Below are 16,266 nucleotides of genomic sequence, written 5' to 3' on the forward strand. Positions count from 1 at the left end.
TATGATGATTTATCATCATCATCATCATCATCATCATCATCATCATCATCATGATGATCTGTGCTTGACTGATATATGTGTAGTGTGGCGAGAGTCCACAGCTCATGAGTGGGCCATTTTAAACGATCGCTTCTTGTCTACTTCAGCAACTTTCCGTGGTCGTTGGTTACTAATGGCGTCTCCTACATAAATCCAGCTGGTTGGCCGAGACACGTGGCGAAGGCGAAATGCTTGGCCTGACCTAGTGTGTTTCTCACAGAGTATAAACGGAACATCGGATCCGCGGTACCGACGAATCAGCTTACATACCCTACAGATGTGCAGGTGATCGAGGCTTTGATTTCTGTGGAATCACGCAATAAAGCAACCAAATGCACCTAAATATCCTAATCACGACAAATATCCTTCGAATGCATGGGCCCTATAATGTAAAGCTATTCCAATCTGTTTTAATTCCAACGTCCTCAAGTCAAATTCCTCCTGACGTCACCTCCTGACGTCAAGCTCCTCCTGACGTAACCTACCGATGTCAGATCCCTGCGTCGGCGTATAGCAGCCGACGCAGGGATCTGGCGGTGACCCACAGAGTTGTTCGTACCGCCCGAACGCTCTGCTCATTTATAGGAGGTAACTTTTGTTTGCTTTCAAAGCGAATAGCATTGTCTACCATGAAAGATTTTTCTTATCGAATTGGCTGACAAGAGGCGAGGAGAACGCGGAATGGGAGAGGATTTAAGTAGGACCGAGCTATCGCAGTGAAAGTAGATAACCAGATGAAGAGGGTGGTGCTGATGTCTGCAATTGACCCGCTTCCCCTTGCTTAGCTTGCGGGGGCTGGTCGGAAATTGTGGTGGCGTGCAATGGAAGGTTAACAATGCCTCTTAAAACGGATCCTCCGCGAACAATAATGGGCAGACAGATGTCGTATATACGGGCTGAAAAGGCTCGACAACGTTATAATGCCATGCACATTAATTTCTTCATTATAGCCAAGTAAATCCATTCTCCCCGGCAGCTCCGAGTAGCTTGTGCCAGAGTGATCGGTGGGTAGACATGCTCTATGACCGTCGAAACGGGACATTCTCCGGCTATTTTTTTCTGCATAATAATGTATCTTCAATGCGTGTGCGTCGCTTTGACGTGGTGAGGTTTCGTGGTTTCCTGACGTCGCATGACAGACAGATGAAGTGGGCGCAGCCCGAAAACATTTTGACCAATCGCGGAAGGCTAATGTTGAGAAAGGCGTAGAATTGGAAAGAATTTTTTTTTCTTCTGTTTGGTGTAATCATCTGTAATTCAGTGTGTACACGTCATATCAAATAGGGAGCTTTCGCGGTTTTCGTGACGTCGCATGAAAGATAGGCGAAGCGGGGGTGGCCCGATAAACTGTTTGACCAGTCGTGGAGGATTCTTATTGTGGAAATGGAATAGAAACAGTTTGGAATAGCTTTGCGCTATAGCGCCCCATAATTCGTTTATTAAAGCGACGCCTTCTTTAGCTTCCTCCCCTGACTTTGGCGTGTCTACTCGGTCGGTATCTCGCCTTGAGTAAAATGGGACGGTCACGTGATAGGACATTCGCTCCTCGGTCACTTGGGCGGGGGAGCGTGGGTAAGGCTGCACATATGGAAACCTTATTGCTATCCCTGTCAGTGCATCGCCCGTCGACCGAAGACTACGATATTTTCTTTAGTGTTACGGGGCAGGTTAACTACGGCGTAACGTACGTGCTGGTCGCAGGAGCGCGTTCGCAACGTGAAGCTGCTTCAGCTACAGTGCGGGGCCAGCTCAGCCGCGTTCTGGGGCTCAGCGTTCGCTGTCGACCTGGCAGTTGCACGCGCTCTGCTCGATGGTGCTCCTGAGCCCGTTTCTGATTTTCGACCGACACCAGCTATACTCGGACGCCTCCACGATGGGTATGTCAATGCTCTTCAATGCGAACGGTCAAATCGAAGCAATTTTCTTTTTTTTAATCGCATGAATATCGGTGAGCGTAAACAGAGAGCTTGTGCAAAGGCCCAAAGGGACACTGAAGGTCAAAACTGAAGTCAGTTAAGGCTGATAAAGTATATCTTCGACGATATTTCTTATTTGAATTTATTTAATTGGCACGGAAATGCTGAATGTTGCTTATGCAGGCCAGATATGTATAAAACTTTGACTGTTTATTATGTCGTCTTCACTGTTTATGTGTAGCTGTTTATTATGTTGACGTTGCGGCCGAAGCCCGGCCGGGCATCCGCCAAAGACGTGGACATAATAAACAGTTATTTAAAGAAGCGCGCAAACTTTTCACTTCACAATCTTTCGATTCATCTATACTTCAAGTCGTGTATATATGTATATTCCTGAGATCTGAAGATAGCTCAGGGACATAATCGCTTTTCATGTCGATTCTTATTACTCACTGGTATGTTACAAACGCAAGAACCCCCGACCTCTTATCGTAAATACGACAGTTACAAGCTAAAGGCAGAACTTCCACGTACGTGGAGAAAATTACTATCTTCTCGTGTTTCTATTTGTAAAAAAAAAAAGAAAACGCTTTTCTTTGAGAAATAACAGAGATCTGAAGATGTAAAATCGTGTGGTAGGTTGGGATATTGAGGCTACATCCTATATATTTTCATGTCATTCCGCGGTATTCGAATCGCACTCGACGGTTGCTTTTCGTCGTCTTTGATGACACAATGATCTATATTAAGGCAATGTTAATTTTCTCAAGAGCTTACGACAACAATATTAATTAACGAATTCCATCGCAGCATGTGCTACTGAAAACTGTTTTCTCTGCTCGCTAGGCCGTGTTACGGCGCTGCTGCTTGCAGGCTAAGTTTCAGCGCTAGTTGCCCATAGCGGGACAAAACGGCACGTCCCTCCGCGTAAAGCTTAGCGCTTTTCTGGTCGTGCTATGGCTAACGCCTGCTGCATAATTTTTCATATTATTTATAGAAACTATGCGTTGGTTAAATTCGCGAAGAATCGTGGCTGCGTAACGAATGCACTTTTGCGCCCTCTGGTCCAGGTTCTCTGTATGCTTTGATGATGAGCTACGGGTGCGCGTCGATTCCTCTTGCGTACGTCGTCTCGCTGGTCTGCGACCAACCGTCGACGGGATACGTGACTATCGCAAGTATCAGCATTGTCGCCGGTAAGACTCGCATGTGTCCTTATATGCTAATGCAGAGACACCCCTATAGCCATCTGGTTGAACAATAACTCAGGCACAGTCACAAGCTTTATGACTGGGAACACGGGAGCGGATGCCGCTCGGTACAGGCGGAGCACTTTGGCGAGCGGCTGGTTCATTCTCGTACTTTGTTGGCTTAGAGCACGCACTCGCTATAACCACTTGCCTATCATCTGATACCCTCACTACCGCATGGTATCTGGCACATGCCGTTTCACATGCACATTAACTCAGACTGCAGCAAACGACGTGTGAGCGCGATCAAGGAGTGCATCTGCTTAACCTAACTGTACTAGAATGTACTAGCTGCTTTAATTGGACACTGAAAAAAAAAACACTGCATTAGCCTACATTGATATAGATTAGTGATATCCTATTACAAATAGGTCGTCTCTCCGCGAGCGGAAGCTTGATAAGCGAAAGACAGATGTCAATGCCCCCTTCGCTTTCGTGAATCACTTTTCTGCGGCACAAGAGATTTCGACAGTGTTCCCTGGCGCCAGTTAATGGTCTACAATAAAAATAAAAAAGAGATGAACTGCACTCCATAGTAAGCAAGGACCCAATGTACCAACTTTTGGGAAATTTTGCTTTAAAAAGAAGAAGAAGAAGATGGCCAGCGTAGGCGGCGTGAAATGTAAAAGGGAAAGTTCTGCATTTACTTTATCTGCTAATAAACAACCTTTTTTTTTTCTTTTTCGCCAAAGGAGTATAAACAGGGTTCTGACAAAAAGGACTTATGCTTCTAATGGCTCTACTCTTGATTTTCATTCTATCTTCAAAAATACATTGTCATCCGAAAGCAGCTATTACGAGTCCTCAAAATAAAAGTTCAGAAAGCGGCGTACATTTCCACGGCGCAAGAACCGTTCGCAGTACTACCGAATGAAAGAGCGGCTTCGTGTGACTATGCTGACCGCGGCGCAGCCGACCGATGCATTCATCGTCATCGTGTGTTGCGTCTGCAGGCATGATTCTGAACGTGAGCATGTCGCTGCTATATTTGCTGCCGGCACTGCTGGAACCAACGAACAACGAAACGAGGGACACTACGGGACTAGACACCGCCCTGTGGGTCTTCAGGGGCATACCCAGCTTCTCCCTCGCCTGGGGCATCTCTAACTGCCTCCAAGTGAGTTGACATCAAGTGACTCGGTGGTCATGTATATAGATTTCATAAACATTGCAATCTTAAGCTACAGTTACTTGATTTCGATTGAGTGGCCGCGATCAGGCATAAAGCTTTTCGCGCAGTAACGTTTAGAGTGATTTCTATGACGGTGTAAATACATTATTGTGATTTGTGTATGTGTGCAAATCACCCAATTCCTTAAAAGCGTGGGGAAGGAGAGTGCTACGGTTGCGTCACAAAGTCTTAGCACCAAGGTACTGAAGGATGCGGAAGGTGCGAGCTACTTTTTCACCGAACGCGAGCATCCGCTGAGAAACAGACAATTTTTTTTTTCAAGAGAGCCCATTGCTCAATCTTTCTTCTAACCAGTCAGCATGATGTTGTCCGAACATAGCGAAAATGGCGACGTATTGTTTTGACAGCCGTTAGATCTCATTCGAGTTCCATCGTGCTTCACGGACGTCAGCACGACGCTTTTCTCAAGTTGCGAGTGCTTTTTTACCAGCCTTCAGAGACGCGTTAGAGCGAGCCTTAGATGTGGAGTTATACTTTGCATCTAATGTGGTCACGGATATTCTTTATTTATTGTCCCTGTGACTAGCTGAAGAATTTTCCTGCTTATTTTGTATACTATCGATGAGCACAATGCTGTTAAACCGTTGCGAAATAATAACCAGAAATATAAACGCATTATTACGGCTTGCTCGTGTTTCTTGTCTTATTCCCGAGTACCTAGGTCTATATCCCGCCAATATTAAGTTCCAGTTTTCTTATTACTGTTGTCATAATTTGTCACAACCAATCTCTGCTGACAATGATGAGTGCGTTTTGTTTTCTTTCGTTTACAGATTTCGCAAGAAAGTGTTATGTGTCGCTACATGTCAACTTTTGACCGTCTCCTCTTCTGCCAGAACTTTGGCCTTGATAAAATTCCGGATCATCTAAATCGATTCGTTGAGTGCTGTCCGGGTGAGCTTGCTTTTCCGAAACTGAAGTGTCGTGTCTGAATAATAAGCGAAAGAATACGTGAACTTTATTCCTATCATGTTCTTCGATTTGCTGTCTTATACACATCTTTTGTATCATTTAAGACTAGTATTTTCATTCATCTCGAAATGTATGTGTTAATTCTTTCGCTACAAAGAGTACATTTTAGAATACATTTCAATAAATCCATCTTTGATCGGTAATTTCTTACATCTCGGGCGATGGTTAAGACAGGAATGAGCTTTACTGTGAGCGTAAGGGGACACCAGTGTTGATAATAAACCCTGATTATCGCAATTTGTACCTGCTTGTTGTCTTAACACCTCTTGAATCACGTCTGCAGCACTTCCGGAGCGCTCTGCAACCACCATGTTGATGATGAAGCACCAAGAAATCTAGTTGGTGCACTCAAATATGCCGGAAAAGCATAATACATGAAGAGCCAAGACGCAACTAGCTGGAAGCGGCGCGTTCTACCGCTTCGGTCTGCGTTCAAGGCTGCGCTCAAGAATGAGCTCATTACGTCTAATGACATCAACGAGTGTCGTCTGTTCGAGACTTGAGCAGACTACGCTTTACGGCAAAGGGACACGCATCCTAAATACGTGCGCATTCGAATGATTGCTCTATGCGAAATTTTTTCGTTCTTAAGTGCTCTTTGCCATTGGCCGACTGCTTTAGCTATGTCCAATATCAAGACTGATTGTCATCTGATCTTAAGAACACTTCTAGCGTAAGAAGCTCTTTTATGTGCGCGACCCTTTGTTGTCTGTAGTTGCACATCAGCCGTGACTTCTTAACCACAACGCCGCAAGTGGTGTGACAGCAAGGACATCTCCTGATATCTGGCGCTTGCGGTGACGGACGGCTGTTTCACTCGCTTCAGTTCTTGGGAATCCTATCACTACGGCAGGTCGAACAGCCAGCACTGAGCGGCATAGCGTTCCCGCATACACGCAGCGTACGTAGTTACGCCTGTATAAACTTCGCCTCATTAACTCCGTGCAGTGCAGTGAAAACTACAGGTCGGGTCAGTAAACCAGGAACGAGAACCGGATGAATGTCTCGTGTAAGAAACCGGGGTTGTCCCATTGTGGCCTTTCCTTCCCAGCGGGAGTCGCGTATGAAAGCGGATTAACGGCTAACTGGCGAAATACTATACTATTTTTAGTTCCACCTCCATCAACGCGACGCGCGTAGCATTGGCTGAAGGAACTTCACTGAAGGAACTATTGTTCATTCAGAAGCATGACGACCTAAATAACAAACATTTTTTTTTGTGAGAGTGGCTTACTTGGACTACTTGGGGGCCAAAGCTTTTGAATGTGCAGCAGCAGCAGCATCATGAGAGCGCATCTACCGCGGCGTGCAGAGAAGTGCCACGACTGCATCCTGTCCAAGGGTTGCCTGACGTGGGACAAAATGAGTGCCGGCCGCGACGTCTGCCTCATGCTGCTGGTGGGCGTGGCGTTCCTCTCGCTCGTCACGCTCATCGACTCCGGCCTCGTGGGGAGCCTTGTTACGCGCTTGCGGGCTCACCAAGCCGCGGTCGCGACCGGGGTTGGTGAGCACCGCAGCGTCGAGGAGGAGCGCGCTCGCGTCGAACAGGTCGTCGCGCACGGACGCCGCACGGAGACGTCTGACCCCCTTGCGGCAAAGGCATGACGAGTTTGCGACCTATGCTGCGTGTGTGTGCGTGTGTATGTGTTTGTGGGGTGGGGGGGGAGGGGGGAGGCGTGAGAGAGAGAGCGAAAATGAGCGAATTAAGAAGCAATTGAGCGAACCAGCTTTCGGAACCCGGAAGCCATAGCAAGAAAAGTAAATAAAATACTATTTACGACCTAAGCCCTCAGGCTAAATCGATGGTACATCTGCCGCTAAGCAATGTTTTGAGAATGCAAAAAGGTTAAAAATTTAAAAAAAAGCTCGATTGCTTCGCGGCGTGAGGCGCATTGACAGATTTTGAGCAGCCTTTTATTGGCAACAGGAACTTAGCTACCGCTACTCTCCGCCCGTCTGTCCTTCTCCGACTTATGCCCCTCCCCCCCCCCTCTTTTTTTCCATTGGCCTCCTTACCCTACATACATCGGACTCCGCCTTCCTCTTGCCCTGCATCGTTGCCAATAAGGCTGCTGTAAATCTGTCAAAGCGCCTAGAAAGAGTCAATCACTGGCACCACTACCCCTTTCGGTTTGACGTATGTAAGAACGACGAGGCACGCTCTCTGCTGTCTTCGCTGTGAGTGCCAAAGTGGCGTTTTTTTTTTTTTTTTTGTAAACCCTGATGAAGACCGGTCCACCGGTCGAAACTGTTGAAATCAAACGCTTGTTCTGTTTCATACCACTTGTTCGGTTCACCTTGTAGCATCGTTCAAGTTCTTTAAGTTTTAAAGGTAGCTTGAAGAATTTCTCTCTTATATATATATATATATATATATATATATATATATATATATATATATATATATATATATATATATATTAACGTGCACCTAAATCTAAGCACGCGGACTTTCTTGCATTGCGCGTACGTTGGTTGTCGAACCCACCACCTCGCGCTCAGCAGAGTAATTAAGCGCGGAGCGGGTGCAGGTGGTCTTGTGCGTGGACAAGCTGCGAAAGAGCTACCGCGGCGTCGAGGCCGTGAGCGGCCTCTCGTTCACGCTAAACAGCCACGAGTGCTTCGGCCTTCTCGGCATGAACGGCGCTGGCAAGACCACCACGTTCCGCATGCTGGCCGGAGACCTGGTCCCCACGGCGGGCAACGCCTACATCGGCGACGCAGATCTTGCCACCAGCAGGAGAAAGGCGAGTGCTTGCCGCATCGCACGAGTGTGACACTGGTCGAGTGTGAGCATGAGTATGAGCACGAGTCTGAGCACGAGTGTGAGCACAGGCCGCATCGCACGAGCATGACACTGGTCGAATATTTTGGGGCTGCAGTTGGTTTTCCGTGGCTTGAAAATGGCGCCAGAGTACACGGAGACATCGAGACGATCAGAAGGAGCTCTAACAACTGAAGGTCTATTTATATGCTGCTTTGTGTCAATGTACCCTTTGTTATATTATCAGAAAAATGATGTCTGCTACCTATCGGAATTCTGGCATGTACACGCAGTAGTTTTGCTTTTCATTCTTTTTTTTGTACCCTAGTGCTGATGTGTATCTTCGGGTCATTGCTTGTCAGCTATATAGCGTCTCACTTCAGGATTCACAGTGGGCTGGGCGTATAGCATATTTCACAGCATAAGCTCGATACGCCGAGATGGCAAAGATGCTGGAGCACGATTGGTTTGACGAAGAGTGCGTTCAACACGAATCGAGAAATAAACTTTCAGTTGTTAGTGCACTGTGATCGTCTTGATGTCTCGATCCTTGTTTGTCCATCGTGTTCTCTGGCAAGGCACGACCATGCGCAAACGTCAAACATACCGTTTCTCACCACAAACGCGCCCGCTTCTGAAAAGATTTTTCTTTTGTGCCCCTATGTCGAAAGTGGTTAGAATTTGTTAAATAGTATCATAACCAATCATAGTTCCTGCAGCAAATCATCAGGTTTTACAGATAATAGCTGCTGATGCAACGTTACCCAATTTTTAAAATATGCAAATGTGTCGTTAAGCGCACAGCGTCAGCCTCTCGCAAAAAAATTAAAAAATACTACGGACGGGAATCGAGCTCAGCTCCACTGCGTGAGAGATAACCGTAAAGTTTGTATAGATGCTGTGGCATTGCCTATCCGACGAAATCTCCGGCATGGCGCGTTGCTCCACAATAGGTCTCTTTAATTGAGTCCATACCTGCTCAGGTTGAGTTGGCCGTGCTTGCTAGATGTCGCAGCGATGCTAAGCAAGTCATACCAATAGTCAAGCAATATAAATACCTGGATGTATACTTACGAAGAAAAAAATAACTCAAACGTCCACCTAGGTAATTTGAGGAGTAAAGGGAAGCGGAGTGTAGCTGTAGTGAAACGTAGAGCACTTTGGGGGCTACAATAAACATGAGGTAGTGCGAGGAATTAGTAAAGGAGTACTGGTGCCAGCGCTATCGTTCGAAAATGCCATTTTGTGCTTAGAATAGAGCATCGTGTCGGGATTGGAAGTTCACCAAATGCTGGTGGGCCGATTGGGGGCAAAAATAATTTTGAAGAAAGACTGAAAAACTACACGAAAAATACGGGTGGTTAAAGTGCACAAATATCTCAAAAGTGTGGACACGGATTGGAGGAAGACGTTAAGAACGTTGGCAACGAAGTACAGGGTAATTGAAAGTGTAAGTAGACAACCAGGAGTCTTCTAATAGAAAAAGAAACAGAGTCCTTAAATTAGACGCAAAGTATGGAAACTAAAAAGTCCGTGCAGATTTACAGATACGACAAGGAAGAAATCGGGAGTGAAAATCTGCACGATAACACAAAGGGACAGTGCCTTCCTATTTGAGGCCCGATCTGGCTGCCCAAGGACAAAAACATTCCGGAACAAATATTAGCAACATGATGAGACGTGTGCCTGAGGCAGGAAAAGTCGGGAGACGACTCAGCATATCGTAATCGAATGACAATATATTCACCCAGCAAGAACCGTAGAAGACGTCCACCTTCCAGAAGATCTGGGATTCAAAGCGGATGGAAGCATTAACTAGTCAGCGGTCAAAATAAGCAAGAGACGTTTAGAGTATCGGTGGGGAAAATAGAGCAAGAAAGAGATCGATAGAGCTGGGGTCATTACAGGCATTGGTAACAGTACAATAAAAATATATGTTTAATGAAGATAGATAAGATTAGGAAAAAGGCTAGACTGCAGTAGAGGTAATAAAACCTAGCTGATTACATTAAACAGGCTAGATGACTATTTGTCGTCGCTCCGTTTCGAACCGGATGCAAAAAAAAAAATCCTTATCGCCATCATTTAGTGATAGCCTTTAGATATCGCTAGGCACAACGAAAGACGCGCGAAAATATATACGATGTGTAGACGTTTGCGCTGACGTGGGAGAACTTCTTGTTGCACAAGCTGTACTTTTTATTCAGATTTGTATAGGTAATGAACGAAACGTGGCAGCCATGACGTGTTTCGGGCTCCATCAATTGCTTCCAGCTCTTGCAGTACACCAAAGCATGACCTTCTAGACTGGCTTCTCTTGCACCGAGAGAACCATTGCGAGAGGCGCGATTTGCACGAGGACGCCACCTGCATGTTGTACAAGAGTAGTTGCGATTTTAGTGATGACGACAGTACATATCTTAGGAACTTTGAATATCTATGTTCGTGGCTTACACGAGGAGTGGCGCCGTGGCGTCTGCGCAGTACCAGGCGCGGATCGGCTACTGCCCGCAGACGGACGTGGCCCTCGACCTGCTGACTGGGCGAGAAATGCTGGCGCTCTACGGCCGACTCCGGGGCATCCGGGAGTGTGACCTGGCTGCGGTCATCGACCGAACGCTGCAGTTCGTTGACATGATGCAGTACGCTGACGTCACCACAGGGAAATACAGGTAAGATTACTCAATGCACAAAATGCAAGCTGGCTCAACCGGTAATATATGCCCTGGTTCAGCGACTACGGCGTTCTGCTGCTCTGCACGAGCTATCAAGCTTGGCGCGACGTGCCGGAATATGCTAAGACTTATGTATATATCCATAATTTGGAGCATGCGCTTTTAAAGAACCTCAGGTGTTCATTTTTTGAGAAATTCCAGGTGGTCACGGAAAAGGGGTCACATTTCCGCGACTATCTGAGTCGGAATTCGAAAACTGGTTGGCGCATTTTCGTTAACATGATATTCTGCACAAATGAACCCCACAAGGAAATATGAGCAGGACGAGTGCAAATTGTGCTCTTCCTGTTCATGTTTCTTTGTGTAGTGTGTGTTTTACATGCGTTAATAAGTTGTACTTAGCGTTTTGCACTGGTTCGTGAAGCCGTTTGTACGAAGCCTCTTATACGTCATATGTCTGACCTCGAAAAAAAAAAAGACAAAGAAACAGGCGGAAAAAGACCTAAAGGTGGGCACCAAAATTGGTGGGCCAACAGCAGTCATTCCGCGAGTACATGCTGGATGACGCCGCATCGCCGCGAATACAGACGCTTCATGAAAGGCGCGTAGTATCTGCGCCTTGCCAGCGCAAGTTCATTACGTAGTACGTCAGGGGCATCGTGTACAAGAGCTGCCTGAACATGTGATTGCGTTCTTTCAGTCGTATATTTTTATGCGGAGATCCAATCATGTTGACTGGGTAATCTCTTGACACGCTGAGCAGAGAGAAGCGGACCTGAAAAGGACGCTCGAGACAACGTGACAGCGTTAGAATGTCGTGCGTGTGATGTACGAGTGCTTTGAAATCGGCCACGTTTCCAGCGGCGGCACGCGTCGCAAGCTTTCCCTGGCCGTGGCGTTCGTGGGTAACCCGAGCGTGGTGCTGCTGGACGAACCGACGGCCGCCGTCGACCCGCAGGCGCGCAGGCGCATCTGGAATATCCTCACGGCCGTCAAGCAGAACCTCGACCTCTCCATACTGCTCACCTCGCACTGGTAAGCCACACTCCTTTCCTCTGCTCACCTTGCGGAACCCCCACTATATATACACGCGAGCAAAACACCTGGGTCAGAATAATGTGACTGTTCTGATATATTCCAATCCTGCTGCTCTTTGCGCTTCGTCAATTCCACGAGTGCCCTTGTTATCATCATCATCAGCCTATATTTTATGTCTCATTGACATTAAGAGAAAAAATCGAGCTGGGCAGGCGTAGGATGGATAACCGGTGAACCATTAGAGTTACAGAATGGATACCAAGAGAAGGGAAGCGCAGTCGAGGACGTCAGAAAACTAGGTGGGGTGATGAATTTAGGAAATTTGCAGGCGCAAGTTGGAATCAGCAAGCGCAAGACAGGGGTAATTGGAGATTGCAGGGAGAGGCCTTCGTACTGCAGTGGACATAAAATATAGGCAAGCGCCCTTGTTATAATCACAACCAATTGATCAGTCAGTCAATGAATCGTTCGATAAGTCAGTCTCACGATTGATCGATCGATTTATCGATCGACCAGTCAGTCAGCCAAGCCAGTCTGTTTGTCTCAGTGGGTCCTTCCGTCCGTTGAAAGGACGGTTAACTTGCGTACCTTTTATTTCTCATCTATACTTAGATTTAGGTGCACGTTAAAGAACCCCAGGTGGTCGAAATTTTCCGGAGTCCCCCACTACGGCGTGCCTCATAATCAGATCGTGGTTTTGGTACGTAAAACCCCATAATCTTTTATTTCTCATCTAAGCTGCCGTGAGATAATTAATACGAATTGATGCGTTTCGCATGAGAGTGTGCTGCCCTGTACATGGATCACATCTCCTCGCAATGTGCCAATGTGCGTTGCACGTCGTACAGCTGGGTTGAGTATGCATGGTGCTATGTTCTGGTGCGCAGCATGCGGGAATGTGAGGCCCTCTGCTCACGGGTGGCCATTCTGTGTCAGGGCCGCTTCGCGTGCCTCGGCTCCACGCAACAACTCAAGGAGGATATCGGCCGCGGAGCCACGATTCTCGCGCGATGCGTGCCTCAGGATGCAGGTGAGTGTATGCAAAAAAAAAAAAAAAAAAAAACCGGTAGGCCCGTATAGACATGTTCTAGCTGTGCGCTCTAATGTGCGCTCTGATGGTCTAACTGAGCGCTCTAATGGTCTCAGGCTAAGCGAAGCCAGGGCGTACTTCGTGTATTAAGCGCGAAATACTTTTAGCTCCCGTTGTCTGCGACCTTCAATTGACCTTGTGCCAAAAGTCAGAGCCGTTATTCGGGCATCGTTGCGAGAATAAAACGAGATCATCCGGACAACCAGTCAAAAGTTCAGAAAATGCGGTCTCTGGCCCCCAGCCCTTTGTACAGGACCACATTACATACGCTAGTTAGTGCCCAAACAAGTTACAAAAATATTGTTTCCGAGTTCCTAATGTTTGTTCACAATATCACTCAAGCTGCAACTTCTAGTACGCTGAAGTTTAATTTGGCATTTCCAATAGCGACGTTTAAAAGGCAGATACAGGGCACCATACACTTGATTGTCATCTTTTGGCGCTGAGACAGCGTTGCCTGTGCTCTTTTGAACGCCAGCGGTCCGTGAGTTCCGCGGCGCGTGTTTTGCGTCGCCTCGCGAAATGGCGCCACGCTGCGTGGCGCCTCCTTCAAGCGCTTTTCTTCTTTAGCTGGGCAGTGCGCTCTGTCTCCCCGGCGTCTTGTGCTACCTGTCGTGCCGCCTTCAGCCGGTTTTTTTCTTCTAGCTGGGCAGCGTTCATATGGACCTGTGCACAGTATGGCGTGCTGGTGTGTGGTGTGGTGTGGTGTGGTGTGGTGTGGTGTGGTGGGGTGCGGTGTGGTGTGGTGGTGGGGTGGGGTGTGCCGTTGCGAACATGCACTACACCCATTTTAAGATTCTGGCTGGTATCATCTTCAACCATTCTGCTTTTCCGGTAGCCATTTCATGCTTACATTACTTTCGATTACGGGAGAGTCAGCAATTTTTTATTGAGCGATTCACAGGGCTTAATTTACTCCCCAAAATCAATACTGGGGCTTTGGGAGGCACCGTAGTTGAGGACAGTTTGTGGGTGAGGCGAGGAAGGGCCTCCCTGCTCCACTAATGTATCGCACGACGTATTTGAGGACACCGGATTAAGTTAAGGTTTCTTTAACGTTGATAAATCTAAACACGGCAGCGGGGAATGCGTCCGATGCATCCAAAAATCGAGCCCGCTGTAGCAAGCACACCAGCAGCACCCAGTGGGTTGACACGGCGGATCGATCGGTTGCTCCGTTTTGCGGGAGCGTACAATAAAGTAGTTTCCCTTCATGTCAAGGTTCGTGCCCTTTATAGAACAAAACGCTATTAGAAAGTGGTCTTGTTCGAAACTAGCTTCAGCAATGTGGCCTTCCTCAGACCCAACAAAATTTCAGTGACACAATACTCTTCAAAGTCAGTTCTTATTGTTAAGCGGTCTTTTACGAATCCAAGAACTATTTGTTCAGATGGCGCTGGCACGTAGTCACGTCAACATCTCCGCCGTGCGTGAGCAAAGAGTCTCCAGTCTTCGCACATAAACGAGTATTTTGTTTGCTTACATTCTATTCGACTGGTATCTTAGTTCCAGCTTGTCGCACTAGCTGAACATTTGCTTTCATATGTCACAGTGTAGACTTGCAGAGCCTAATTTCCCGCCCTGTGCCCACAGCCGACCTCAATAGTTGTCGGAGCACGGAAATCGGTAGAAAGAGAAAAAAAAGATAATTTTGTCGCTTATTTGTTACATACCGACAATTCCCAAGTCAGCGTGATTGCTGCACGGGAAGTTACGTTAGCAGCTACATTTGTTTTTGTTTTTTTTTTCGTGAATTCCGTGTTCCAAAAACTCGCAGTTGGGGTAGCTGTGAAAAACAACAGGCGGGAAGCTATAGACGAGCGCGTTCTCTCATGTCCATCAACTGGCCTGCTGAACAAATTGCCAAGAAGGACGCATCATTAGATTGTGGTTGCCCTTGCATTTGTGTTGCAGGGCTCCGCTCCGAAAGCGATGTACTTTTGTAGAGCGGTAGTGGTAATTGTCATTAGTAAACACAATACGCTATGATATGAACATTGCGCTGATACAGAATCTTCGACTCATTTCATCCATGTGCAGGCCGTGGTGCAGTGATTCGCTAACGAGAAAAGCGAGATGACGCTGGGACAGTGGAGGGTATAAGACAAAATCAGCCCGCCAGAGCTCTCGCTTCTTCACAGACACGTGCTCCCACCGTTAATACGCGTGTGTATTCTATCTGTATGTATTTACTTGTCTACGTCCTCTTACGGCCATTCGTTTTATGCTGAACGCTCTAATCACCGCTACTATCCCTCTCGGACACGGCTTTTTCTGTAAAGCTTATCTGCATAGTGGTTGAGCCCGCCACAGTGTGATGTGAACATTTTTAAATAAGTGCATAAACAAACGCATTAAATTACATGCAGATTTTTCAGCGTTGATTGACCAAATAAAAAATGAACGAAAACAAGAAATGAACGAATATTTCGAGCGCGGTTCCATTCGCACTACTCAAACCGTCTATAAATTTGAAAAATAAATCGTTTTATATTTGTGAAAATGCTTACTAGGCTTGCGAGAACGTAATACATTAAATTATACACGGGATGTTTGTTTGTTTGTTTGTTTGTTTGTTTGTTTGTTTGTTTGTTTGTTTGTTTGTTTGTTTGTTTGTTTGTTTGTTTGTTTGTTTGTTTGTTTGTTTGTTTAAATGTCTTTCTAACATTTTTTTTTAGCTCATATGTGCGCTAGCAGTGTAGGGCTGAGTTAAGAAATCAGAGCGGAGCGTGAAGGCTCCTTAGACGCCCGCACTGTTCACCCCGTTTTGTACCTGGCTCTACCATTGGCTGCAGACTCCGTGTGTAAAGCGCTGGAGGAGCGCTTCCCGGGCGCGCAGCTTCGGCGACGTCACCAGCGCGGGGCCCTGCTTCGCTTCCACGTGACGGCGCAAATGTGGCACAAGCTATTCGCTGGCATGGAGGAGCTGCGCGCCGAAGGCCTCGTTTCCGAGTACGTGGTCAGCGACGTCAGCCTGACCGAAGTGTTCCTGCACTTCGCCCGACGAGAGGGCAAGCACATTTCCAGTCGTGCGGCGTCGTCTCCAAGAGAGGCGTCCCGTTAGACCTCCTGCGCAGCCGCCCGCGCACCGCTACTAGGACTTCGCTATTTGTTCACGCCAATAAATTCCATCCGTCCCATCCGTCCCATCACTCGTGTTCCTGTGCGTGCGTGCGTGTGTGTGTGTGTATGCATGTTTCGCAAATGTACCCCTCTTTTGATAGACGGACCTCCATTTAGAAGTTCAACTTCGAAAAGTGGCGGCTGAAGACACTGCGCTTCCATAACCACGGAGGAATGAAAGAAGAGAGAGCATTGCATAATGATCAA

General features: G+C 47.0%; 1 protein-coding gene across 1 annotated transcript; it reads left to right on the plus strand.

Moving 5' to 3' along the window:
• The first annotated feature begins 10,572 nt into the window (after nt 1-10,572).
• Nucleotides 10,573-16,041, plus strand: LOC125939617 (phospholipid-transporting ATPase ABCA3-like). Its single transcript, XM_049666419.1, has 4 exons — nt 10,573-10,805; nt 11,670-11,843; nt 12,734-12,876; nt 15,732-16,041. Exons 1-4 carry the CDS (start codon nt 10,573-10,575, stop codon nt 15,998-16,000), a joined length of 819 nt encoding a protein of 272 aa, XP_049522376.1. The 3' UTR covers nt 16,001-16,041.
• The last annotated feature ends 225 nt before the right edge of the window (nt 16,042-16,266 follow it).

This window comes from Dermacentor silvarum, chromosome 4 (assembly GCF_013339745.2).
Source record: "Dermacentor silvarum isolate Dsil-2018 chromosome 4, BIME_Dsil_1.4, whole genome shotgun sequence".
NCBI classification, from domain to species: Eukaryota; Metazoa; Arthropoda; class Arachnida; order Ixodida; family Ixodidae; genus Dermacentor; species Dermacentor silvarum.